This window comes from Didymosphaeria variabile (assembly GCF_027946475.1).
Source record: "Didymosphaeria variabile strain IMI 356815 chromosome Unknown scaffold_1, whole genome shotgun sequence".
Lineage (NCBI taxonomy): Eukaryota > Fungi > Ascomycota > Dothideomycetes > Pleosporales > Didymosphaeriaceae > Didymosphaeria > Didymosphaeria variabile.
The window spans coordinates 1,339,544-1,351,711 of NW_026611620.1; the positions used below are offsets into that span (position 1 = coordinate 1,339,544).

At 49.9% G+C, this 12,168-nt stretch overlaps 4 protein-coding genes across 4 annotated transcripts; 2 read left to right on the forward strand and 2 right to left on the reverse strand.

Moving 5' to 3' along the window:
* Positions 1–3,746: 3,746 nt before the first annotated feature.
* N0V89_000422 (uncharacterized protein) lies at positions 3,747–5,429 on the forward strand (the record flags this gene model as incomplete). Its single annotated transcript, XM_056209246.1, has 4 exons — positions 3,747–3,860; positions 3,904–4,497; positions 4,569–4,882; positions 4,937–5,429. The coding sequence occupies 4 exons, from the start codon at positions 3,747–3,749 to the stop codon at positions 5,427–5,429; spliced, it is 1,515 nt and encodes a 504-aa protein (XP_056076068.1).
* Positions 5,430–6,253: 824 nt separating this feature from the next.
* On the reverse strand, positions 6,254–7,310 carry N0V89_000423 (uncharacterized protein; the record flags this gene model as incomplete). Its single annotated transcript, XM_056209247.1, has 2 exons — positions 6,254–7,243; positions 7,305–7,310. The coding sequence occupies 2 exons, from the start codon at positions 7,308–7,310 to the stop codon at positions 6,254–6,256; spliced, it is 996 nt and encodes a 331-aa protein (XP_056076069.1).
* A 142-nt stretch (positions 7,311–7,452) lies between these two features.
* N0V89_000424 (uncharacterized protein) lies at positions 7,453–8,441 on the reverse strand (the record flags this gene model as incomplete). The annotated part of the gene is made up of 2 exons (XM_056209248.1): positions 7,453–7,946; positions 7,994–8,441. The coding sequence occupies 2 exons, from the start codon at positions 8,439–8,441 to the stop codon at positions 7,453–7,455; spliced, it is 942 nt and encodes a 313-aa protein (XP_056076070.1).
* Positions 8,442–9,709: 1,268 nt separating this feature from the next.
* On the forward strand, positions 9,710–12,003 carry N0V89_000425 (uncharacterized protein; the record flags this gene model as incomplete). The annotated part of the gene is made up of 2 exons (XM_056209249.1): positions 9,710–11,392; positions 11,467–12,003. The coding sequence occupies 2 exons, from the start codon at positions 9,710–9,712 to the stop codon at positions 12,001–12,003; spliced, it is 2,220 nt and encodes a 739-aa protein (XP_056076071.1).
* Positions 12,004–12,168: the final 165 nt, after the last annotated feature.

Below are 12,168 nucleotides of genomic sequence, written 5' to 3' on the forward strand. Positions count from 1 at the left end.
AGGAACTATGTTTATCTTGTATTCACATGCCGTTAGCCCATAATGGTCACCACTGCATGTGCATCAGCAACTAATCAATCCACCGAAGCCTCCTCGGCTCATCTATTGACATAGCTTGTATGAAATAACACGATATGCGAACAACGACCAGCCTATTTCCCCAAACATATCGCTTGTTCTAAACAATACCTTAAATCGCGGACAAGATGTGCACTCGGACATAGGCCAGCAAGAAGCGGTTCCAGGCCTCTTCCCTCTGAGCCGCGTGTTGGAAAGACCTGAGCTCATATGGACAAGTAGACTAGAACAACACGGACAACATGGCTAATGCAACGTGCCTTTCCACGACCACAAACCTCACATTGTAGTCCGACGTGCGCAAATTAGCTTCAGTACATGGTGAACTGCGATTGGGGGACTGATTACGTGCAAGGTAAATGTGTGGAGAAAAGCGAGAGATAATGAGTTGGTTTACAAGAGCTATAGCGATGAAACGCAACTTTTATTTACGATGGGTATTGGCGGCTGAGATTGAAGAAGGAATAGATGCTGGGGCGAGCTTCGTTGTTAAGATTGTGCGTGGAGCAAATTTGTTTTCTATTTCCAAGCTGAACGGGCCGCCGCCTATGTCGCAGGCATCGTCGTTGATCAGGTACATGAGGTGCAACGGCGGTCGTAAAGAGAATCATTTCAGACTCTGTTCGCCATTGATGTTTCCATAGATCTCTGTGTTGATACCCACTTTGTCCATGCAACCGATCTTCGGCAATATGATTTTTCCACGCACAAAAAGGTAGATTAACTCAGGATCGAAAATGTCGCGAGACCGGGACATGATTTCTCAGGACTACACTTAGACGAATTGCCATTCGTCGTTCGACCAGGGATATTGGCCCCTGTCCTAGCGAAGCAAACACACTCATCGTCGAACTCTCAGGAGAGAGGTGTGGCTGTGGGCTTTCGCTAGCTTTGAGATTGATTGCGTTTCGCATTCGTAGTAGCGCAGCTATGGCCGATGCTCACGAATCCCCACGGGGTAGCACAGCAGTAATGTCCAACATCATGATTTCGTTCTGGTTATTTTCGTTACTCATCAATTCGTCGAATGTTTCGTGGCCTCGTGTGCATATTTTGCGCTGTAGCCGATGACCGATGATCGAAAATGTTGCTCCTGATACTTATTAGGTCTTCATCGAGGAAGTTGGCCCTGGCAACATCCACTGCCCGTGCGTCGTTAACCCACTGGCCAAGATTGTTCTTTTGTAAATATTCACATTTTCCTAAGATCCATGGCTCCTGCTGGCGAATATCTCCCTTTCGGAGCCTTCATCCCCAACGTCGTAGGGATCATGCTTCCCGTTATGTTGGAGTTCCCATCCGGGCTCACGACGCGGTGTACGCGGTGTGTGGGATGTCAATGTTTGAGTAACTTCCGATTCGCCAATCCAGTTAGGCGCCACATGCCGCAAGAATAGGCGCATTGTCGGAAGTGTACCAGTGATGATGATGAGACTGGCTTCGATCAGGCTAGGAGAAGACGTTAGAAAGTCCTCCGAGGAAGGGCCGGTGGGGTCTCCTCAGAAGTGGAGATTGGGTAGGGGTAAGAAGGCGGAAGCTTACATCCAAAGACTGGGATACAGAGTGTCCCATGAGGAATCTTTCGACGTAAGCATAGGAGGGAGCAGTGCGACGCGCACGGCGCTCGTAATGCATGTACTAATTCATGAATCAGTTTATGCGCGTCATAGCTCATGGTGATGTCTTACATAGAGCCGGCGCTGAACAGTAAGATCAACATGATCTTCCGCGACCGGACCATCTGTAGTCCCAGAACCATGGGAATGGGTAGGACCAAAACCATTATGTCTGTAACGATGTTGAGCACCCCTGTAGCGATGTATAACGATGCTTTGTTTATACACGCCCCTCCGCTAACTGTGACATCGGTGTTCTTCGCGAATGGTGAGCAGGCTGCAAGTAGAGAGACGACTACGCCGACGCAGGACCCGACCACAACGAACATGGTAATGAATACGCCAACGCGGAACGTCTGATCGGGGTTCACGTTCAGATAGAAGCAAAGGAAAGACATCTTTGCGAAGGCGAGGGCTGGCGAATATAACACTGTTGTTGTCAAAGTTATCTACACCGGCGGTCAGCAAGCAGTATTTATTACACTCATAAATTGCGAAAAACCCACTCTCGCGATCTTGTTGAGTTGATGACCAGTAAGTTCCCAAGCATGTATACCAATCAAGCCCGCCGGAGCTCGATCTGTAGCGCAGCCGTTAGCTTACGGTCGCTCCTGCAACTTCAATGCTGCGCTCACGATAACTTACAAACAATCAAGGCTTGCACAGGTATGGAGGTGATCTATACCACGCCGATCGCAACATATCAGTCAAGAGGACGACGGTGATCACAACTCTTCTGAGCACCTACCCATGCGAGGAAGAGACACCCTGTTAGATCTGTTAGATTCCTTCACCGCAGGTTCTTAGGGCCAGAACTCACAATCGTCAGAAGCCAGCTTTTTCACGACCACCATCTTGGTGTACGCTCGAATGAATAGAAGTGTCGTCGCAATGATCATTCCCACGATTCCGACCCATGTAATGACAGCCTCGCCGCGTCGCTGCGGATTATCCAGATCGACAACATAGCCGGCCGGCGGGGGAACGATGGGCTTGTTGAGATCCATCGTTGCACGAGAAGGTGTAAGTACAGGTCGCCTTCAAGGCAGGAACATTTCAAAGCGCAACGATCGGGGGACAGGGACACTACATCATTTTGACTATTGTGCTTCAGGTCATAGGATTCGAAACTGACTGCTGGGAAGGGAAGCTCCGAACAGGTGGTATTCCGCTTAAGCGATGCATGTTGATCAATTCCCAGCCCGTGAGCCACATCCCTGAGGATTGGGCAACGAGGCATCTTTCATCCCAATCTCGCGGGTTGCTTGCCCGCCCACGCACATACACGAGATTCCCAGATATGCTGGTTCGCACATCAATCTCTGTGGATTGTACGCCTGAAGCTTTCTTCGTCCGAAGTCACAAGGAACCGTCACAAGATCGCCGCAAGAACTTGTGGGGATCGGACATGCTGTGGACAAGCAAGGACCAGTCACGATACCCACACGTGACGGATATCCACCTTTAGATCCAAGTCTCTTTCTGGAGAGCCAGGTTCTCCCCCTGGTCATGAGCCGGCACATCCGGGTACCAACGATACCCTGATGTGTAACATTGATGTCAGTTCCTCGCGGTACGTCCCGTACGTGGAGCATAATCTTCCGGCCTACACGGTTTGGGGAGCAAGCGAGGGAAGCGCGAAGGAAGCGAGGCGACCAGATTGTGGGGCAAGGGTGATTGCAGCCGCGTCAACGGGCACAACAATTCGCCGCGGGAATAAGCCAAGACAACTAGCTTAATGAGACGGTCAAGGCGATTATGCTCCTTCAAGAATGATTATCACCATCACGTTCGTGGCAAGATCTAGAATCACCTGCATTTCTGTCTGTGCAGCCGGTGCAGAAACCTATGCCGGACTAGTCGTGAGAAGCCCAGAGATTGAGCAATCCACAAGTCGTTCGCGCTACTTTCGCTGATTCGTTCGCAAGGAAGTCGGTATCCGTCCTTCACGGCTGGTGTTAAAAGACGGAGGTTGCTTTCACGGGTCTGAACTTAATCGACCTTCTGCGGCGACATTTACGTACCGTCCCTCTGGGTACCACACGGTCCGTCATGTTTCGTCTGAGCTTCGCACTGCTTGCTGCAGCTCTCGTCAATTTTTCACAAGCCCAGAACGAGTCCGAGATCGAATCTGCAGTCCGGTTTCTATTTCCAGATAGTTACTGCGTAAGTCGCTTACCGCTTCACTCTGCTCTTCTAACTTTTTCAGTGCACTGTGTTAACCCTCAGCCCCGTAGCCAAGCATGTCGCTTTTCCTGGACAAAGTTTATACAATACTAGTGTTGACTCGTATTTCGATGTCAAGAGTAAATTGACGCCCAATTGTATTGTGCAACCGACTAGCGCAGAAGAAGTTGCTACAACAGTGAAGGTCCTCACAGCTGCCAGCCTTCTAAAGCCTTGCAAATTCGCCGTACGATCCGGTGGTCACACTCCGATCCCGGGCTCTAACGACATCGAGGACGGTGTGACCATCGACCTGCAGCACATGAACAGTACTACGTACAATGCCCACACGCAAGTAGCAAGTATTGGGCCAGGTGGACGATGGGCCGGCGTATACTCGACCCTTGAGCCGCTAGGACGAATGGTCGCTGGCGGTCGTGGCTCTACCGTTGGTGTTGGCGGCTATCTCATAGGTGGTGGAATATCTCACTTTGCCCCTCGTGTTGGATTGTCGTGTGACAACGTCGTCAACTTCCAGGTCGTCCTCGCTAGTGGACGCATTGTGAATGCCAACAAGAACACCAATGCCGATCTCTTTACTGCCCTCAAGGTAAACTATATTCTTGAAGTTAAAAAAGTAAATGTAACTTACATCTCATCAAGGGCGGAACCAGCAATTTCGGCATCGTGACGCGATACGATATGGAGACTTTCGAAAACGAGAATCTATGGGGAGGCATCGTCACTTATCCAGCGTCGACAGCCGATCAGCATTTCAAATCTTTTGTTGATTTCGGCTTGGACCCAAACCGCGACCCCAATGCCGCGTTGATTGTCTTCCAAGGCTATTCGACTGCGAGCCCTACGAATGTTGTGCGAGCTGCTTTCGATTATACGAAGCCTGTTGCTCGCCCAGATGCCTACAAGGAGTTCTATGCCATCACCAACAACATCAGCGATACCACCAAAATCCAACCCATGAGCGCGGTCGCTGCAGAGTTCGGCAGCACTACCACTAGCAGGTAAGCTTTTCTATCTTCCTCGCATTGCCTATCACTCACTTTCGTAATTTTCAGGGTCCAATTCCGCACTCTGTCTTTCAAACTCGACCTCGCTACTCTTCAAGAGACAGCCCGTCTCTATGAAATCATGCTTGCAGAAATTCAGGCGAAGGCATCCGGCTCGTGGCGTATCTCTTGCCTACATCAAGTATGGTCCACGCTTTACACCGCGAACAGCACAGCCAGGGGAGGCAACGTGCTTGGTATGGAGCGGTATACCGAGAACTTCGACATGTATCAGTCGTATCTCTCTTGGTCTGAAGCCAAGGATGATGAGCTCTTCATCAACCAAGGTCTCGCATTGACCAACGGCATTCAGAAGTTTACGGAGGAGCATGACACTGCAGTGGAATACCTTTACCTCAACTATGCCGATAAGGACCAAGATCCTCTTTCCGCCTATGGAGCTGATAAGGTGGCGTTCATGAAGAAGGTCGCAAAGAAGTACGACCCTCTAGGCATCTACCAGAGGTTGCTTCCAGGAGGTTTCAGGATTTCTAATGTTTAGCGAGCGCCAGCTCCCATAATTCATGTACATATTTCTAATTCATCGTGAAGCTTTCTGGCACACGATAATGTCGCACGTCTCGGGGCTTCTACGTCGTGGACGTAATCGGTGCTCTCGCCAAGTCCAAGCATACCTTTTCATCCCATCTGCAGCTGCGGCAGGAACAACATGCTTTGCGACATGGACTGCGCCCCCGGGGCTGACGGTAACATACTCGCCCTGAATACTAATGAGGCTTCCTAGTTCATGCGTCCACAGTCCATATGGGTCGAATGACTTCTCCATCTTTTCAGGTAATGTAGCGACATCCTGAAACATCGCATTAGCAAAGCCGGAACCGAGGTTCGGAAGAATTCGCTGTCAATTATACTAGATCCAAATTGAAGCTCGGTTAGCGAGAGTTCTCTAAGCGACGTGAATTATGGAGCAAAAGCATGGAGCGCAAACTCCCAAATGAAGGGCAAAATTCTGTTCCCGGCTCATCGCCTTTTGAAAATTCGATGCCCGATCTCGGGACATTGGAATAAGGCGCTAAGAAAGCGTGAATGCAGGGTACTAGTCAGCTTTCTGGACCGATGTGGGATTATTTCACTTGCAAGCGAAGCGTTATAGCCTCACCAGCGTACAGGAAAGCTTCCGAACCGTCTACAGCCTGAAAGAACGAACTGATTCGTATCGATTCTCGGCTGATGTACCAGACAGTCTGCAATCATGGTTGCGCTTGGTCATGTCGAGTCAGGTGGCGGTACAGTAGTGCATTTTCATGACTTGTCAATGTCAATGATCGTAGACACACGATCAACAGGGAATACATTTGGAAAGGACTACCATTCTTGATAGTCTGGATTCGTCGGAATGAAGTCCTCCCTTTGTTTCCACTCGCGGAACTCCTTCATGTGCTTGTTATCCTCATCCAGTTGTCGTAGGAACTCGGCGCCCTCACCATCGACCTTAAGCTCGCCCGCCTTCTCTTCCATCAATTTTTCCCTTTCTTCGGGCGGCATGTAGCCACCTCTTCTCATGCTACGGTTCTGTGCCGCTTGGATCAATTCGCGCTCATAAGGCATCCAGTAAAACCCCTCCTTGTGCCAGCCTTGCTCAGGAATCACAAACTCAGGGATTTTGACAAAGTCATCCTCGCTGTCTGATGGCGTGGCCTTACCGAAGACGTAGGACCATCCGCGTTGGAGCATTCCGGGCTGATTCTTGTATGTCTTAACCCAGTGATGGCCTAGGCCAGGGCCCAGCGGCTCGCGCTTGAAGCCCTTCAGCGCTTCAGGTACCTTGTCGTCCGTTTTCCACACTTGTTGATACGTGTGATAGACCACAGGGTGAAAGCACTCATTTGTCTGCTTGTGGATGTGCTTGTGCTTGTGCTCAGGGTTGTGCTTGTGCTCAGGGTTGTCCTTGGGCTCAGGGTTATGTGAGAAATAATGGCCAGGTGTGCGAGGTTCCGAGCCAGCGGCCGTCATGATGCCCTCGTATGAGTCCACAATGGGTGCAATACCCCACCCGCCGTAGTGACCATGAGTTTCATGATTTTCCTTCGATCGTTGCATGATCTTATCGAGAGCTTTGGCGTAGTCGCTCATTATATGGTCCTCGATTTGAAAGCGCAGGAAAGGAACACAACGGTCTACCATCCAGAAGAACGTGGTGATGCTCATGATCTCTAAGTCGCCTTTGCTGTTCTCAGGCGCTTTCGAGCCAAACCAACCGGATTTTGCCACACTCTTGGGACCATCGGGATTGTCACTTCCCTGCTTGATGTCTTTCATGCCATCGCCGCTGCCGCCTCCAACGTTAATGTGGACCTAAAGACTTGATGAGTCGCTAGATGAACAGGTGACCGATGTAACACTTACACCTGGGAACCAGCATTGTATAAGCTTGGTGTTGCTACCTTCCGGGAGTGACCATAGCGTCGGTCCGAAAGCTTTCCGATGCTCCTCTAAAGCCAAGGCATGAAATGCATTCTCAATTTCTGTGTAGCGTAAGCGGCATTGATTGAGGGGTCACGGTGTCACTTACGTGGATGAATGTCCGTGTTATGAAAGCCGTAGGGTTTGTTTTTCGCCTTAGTGTCGATCCATACATTGTCAGGATATCCCAAACTTCCAACAGTGTCCCATACACCCACAACCTTGATCTTGATATCCTTCACAACACTATCAAGCCAGTCGGCTCCAGAACCCGTCTTGAACTCCCATTCCTCGTCCTTGACTTTGATGGTGAATTTTGGTGGTGGGCCTTCGCCGTCCCATCGCTTACCCCAGGCACTGCTTTCAAGGGGTGTTGTCGAATCGATGGCTTTGTAGTTGGCGTACATCTCCCAGAATTGTCCCATTGCTCGTGGTTTGCAGATACCGGCTCGGCACACAAGGCCCGCACAAGCACGAACAGTGTATGCTCCTCGGGAGAAGCCGAAGAAGAACAACTCGTCACCAGGATTGTAGTTATTGACGAGGAAGTTGTATGCCTCGCAGACATTCTCATCCAGGCCGCCACCAAATGCTCCTAAAAGCTGTCAACTTATGCCACGCTATTTTGAGAGTCGAACCTACCAGTCCACTTGGCTTCAAGCCAGCCCATGGCAGTGCCGACACCAGCGTCGTAATACACGAGCTGCGGGGCCTTCAATCCATTCTCATCCACGTACCAAGAGGCAATAGAGCGACTCATCTTCGCCACATTGGAGGGAATGGTCTGCGTGCCATGAGAGGAGCTTTGCCATGTTCCATCGCAGCAGATGATAATGCGCTTTTTTGGCTGCAGAGGCGCTGGACGCTTCTCCCTTGATGCTGAGGGCGGCATCTTGAAGGCCTCGACTTCCGGAATATTGAGCAAATTGCCGTCTTCGTCTCTAAATCCGCTCTGTGAGAAACCATCCTGCTGCTGAGAGCCACTCCGAAAGATGCTGTTCGGTATAGGTTGGAAGCCACCTTGTGAGAAGGTATTGGGCTCAGGCTGGAAACCGGTTTGGGAAAAGCTGTTAGATTGTGATTCGGTCATATTTGGGATTTGATGAGTACAGATCGCACTCAATGAAGGTGACGGTTTGATTGAAGACGTCTAGCTATATTTTATAACTCGACATCTGCGTTGGCTGTCTAGGATGGCGTGTGTTTCAGCCAGCCAAACTAACGAAACAGCGCCCACACGCAAGCTGAAAGGTGGAATGCCCATACTTGGAGTAGAAATGGATAATTCGCTCGTATAATCGGTCTTTCCGAAGCTGGGGGATTTCCCTTCTAGCTAGGCGTGTGAAGGGTCTTGCTCCGATAGGTAAGTCTGTCCAATTTAGCACCGGCCCAGCAAAGTCTGTACCAGAAGTATGCATGGTTCGAGTTCCAGAGCGCGGCCCGTCGCGAGGTGGCTTATTTTGGCGCGTCGAGTTGTTCACGCTTTCCTCCATTCAGGTTGCATGTTTCCGCTTAGAGTCCCCGGAAGCGAAAGAAGTTATCTACGCCAGCTGAGAGCGCATCCACAGGCGGGGAGCTTCCGGCTTTGCACGTCGTGACAGAACACGTAGCCTCGGTGTCTATGAGTCGGATGAATGAAATACATTTGCGTTGGGAATGGTGCCAGGAGATTGCACACGTGCGCTGGAAAGAGGGGCTCCTGCTGCTAGCGTCGAACGCAGCATTTAGTTCGAAATCATCCAACAAACCTGACAAGCGTCAACCCATTTCTTCATCGCATCGTTCTCAAGGCTGCTATCGAGAAAGATCTAGAACCCACAGCACTAAGTCGCTCGCTCACAACCCTAAAGTTCCATATCCTAGGCATCTTTGCGTTGCTTTATCCGTGCCAACCGCTACCGACATCTAGACACAGACGAACCGCATCTACGTGCCTAATGATGTACCATATACAATATGTCGCATAGACATTCTTTGATTGCTTTCTTGATCCCAAAACATCAACATCAGGGTTTTGCTGTTATTGGACTTCTGGCCCCATTCGGTGCCGCTGCTCTGCCACCATATCCCTGACCGACTTGCATGCCCAGCCCCAATGCGCAGGCGTCGTTTGGAAAGAGCGCAACAAGGCTACACTTTTGTCCATCACCTAATCCCACGTTACTTTCTTTCCTCAAATCATAGACAAATCGTCTGGACGCAATGCTAATCGACCTCAGCCGTACTTGCGACTAATCCTCGTGAAGGCGTTCTGGGTTTTCTCTCAACTTAGAGCTGAGGCTCTCATCTTCTTAGTAGCCTCAGCCTTGTTTTCATCCATGTATTCAGCCATCTTTACATGCATCATCGATCCCAAAAATGTCCCGTCCGACCATCCCTGGGTCCCTTGCGGAGCGCATAGCTGTCGACTTAAGAAACCTCCAGCAATCTCGCCCAGAGGCGTCTGAAATATTCAGCTCACACATCGCGAGAATACCAGACGTCACTCCAAGCAGTGACATTGTAGAGTACGCATTATATCCTACAGAAAGCGGCGATACTTGGAGTGAAGCCCCATTGCATCCTACTGCAACCGGTGACCAAAAGGACAGCGCAGGCGCCCTGCCAGTTCCTATTAGGAGACTAGGGAACCCCAAACCCTTGCGAAGAGCTTCGAGCGATTGTGGAAGTGGTGATGAGTATGAAGCATCTGATTCCGATGACGCAATTGATTCCGATGACGGCAAATCTATCGATGGCAACGACGGTCTGAAGAACACCCATGAGTATCCCTGCAGCCCGCAGGACTTCGATCATCCAATCGGCCAATGGCATCTCGACACCTGGTCCGACTCTTTGTACTCCTCCGCTTACTCGTCCCGACCCCCTACGAGCGTAGCTGAATGGCGGAAGATGCAATTTGATATGGCTTCGCATTTTCCAAAATCTAGGAAATTTGACGGCTCCTTCGATAAATCCGAATCCTCAAGGCCCGGTATACTGGAAGTTGCCAGCCCCACAAGCTATAAGTCTGCTCGATCTGTCTTTTCTAGCTACAGGACTGCACCTTCAACGTTCACCGGTATTGGTATTGAACATTCTCCACACGACTCCAGTAGGAAAGCAAAAAACGGCGCGGAGAGTTCGCATCAAGTGATCAGTAAAGTAACACTTGATGCTCAGGAATTAGCGAAACTCATCGTCTCCAAAGCATATACTCTCGCTGGCTCCGGGCATCGTATCAACACCAACTATATGTTGGATACAAATTGGACGCCCATTGTGTCTAGCATTGTGACGTACATGGATACTCTAAAGGGACAACGACAGCCTGAGTCTTTGGACACGGTATCTGAGAGGATTGTTGTTGAAATAAAGCGAATGATGTCTACAGATGAGAAGTACGAAACAGACAAAATAAAACGTTATGTTAAGTGGGTGATAGGCGTACATGTGGCAGCGTACAGAAATAACCAGATTGTACGACAACCGCAAGTCTTCAGCAGCGACTGGTTAGAGCATCTCCGTGTAAGAGGCATCCTTTCAGATCCGGAAGACGAACTCAATTGGTCTAGTCGGGGGCAACACGTTGAGTATGCGGCTGGTGAGACAAGTGAGATACCACTTCGAACAGAGAAGGTTCTAGGTCACAGCGGAACCGCACTCGTCGAAAGCGTCATGTGTCGCCGAATTCGCTTAGCCAGGAAGACTGTCCGTTGCAGCAGAAGATTGACCCGAGAAGATGCTATCAACGAAGTGGAACATCTTCAGCGACTTGCTCACTCCCATATCGTGAGGGTTGTGGGGACCTATACATTGAAGAAAGATCTGGCGATATTGCTTTATCCGGCCGCTGAATGGAACCTTGAGCAGTACATGGATGAGATAGTCGAGTCTAAACAGTCAGACGAACGGACTTCGCGATGCGACTGTCTCAGTGTCGCGATTGGCTGCCTTGCTCAGACAGTCAAGTTCATTCACGACAAGAATGTAAAGCACATGGACATAAAACCAGCGAACGTATTAGTCAGACACTTAGGCTCCACTATTCCGAAATACAAGGTACATGACCAAGATCGGTGCTTTCGAAGGGATTCCCTTCCTTGATACAACCAACTAACAAAAGCGTTCATCAGGTCTACCTTGCGGATTTTGGTATAGCTCGCGCCTACCAGACAGCTGCCGAGGCTGATACCGAATCACCCACTGCGTTCACCCGAACGTACGCTGCACCGGAGGTCGTAACCCAGGAAAAGCGGGGCCTCAGCGCAGACATATTTTCTCTCGGCTGTGTATATATGGAGATGGTGGCTACGTTAGCCTCAGGAAACCACGCAACCCTGAACAAGCGTCGAGGAAACCACTCAAACCTGAACAAACGTCGAGAACTGCAGAGTATCCTATTCAGAAACGGTAGTGATAGGCAACAAACTTCCTATGAAGCCAACATTTCTCAGGTCCAACACTGGTTCGAGAATTGTGCCGCTCAAGCTGGTTCTTCACTCGAAAGCGTCCCCGATGCGTTGCTTGATATGCTGCCTCAAATGATCGATAGATCACCACAATTAAGACCGCAAGCATGGAAGGTTGCGGCTTGCTCTTGGGAAATAATGGTTCATACATGTCATGATGGTTCAGAGCCTTTTGAAGCCGCCAGACGTTGGGACAATTGATCAAATGGTGGTTAAGCAGCCATATAATTTGCATCCAATCAAGTCGCACATTTTGCTGAGAAACTGAGCGGCATCTTCGAAATTCTACGAACATTTGCTTAGCCAATCTTCTCTCAAGCATCTACCGAATAGATGACATATTATTTTCATACTTACTAATAATTT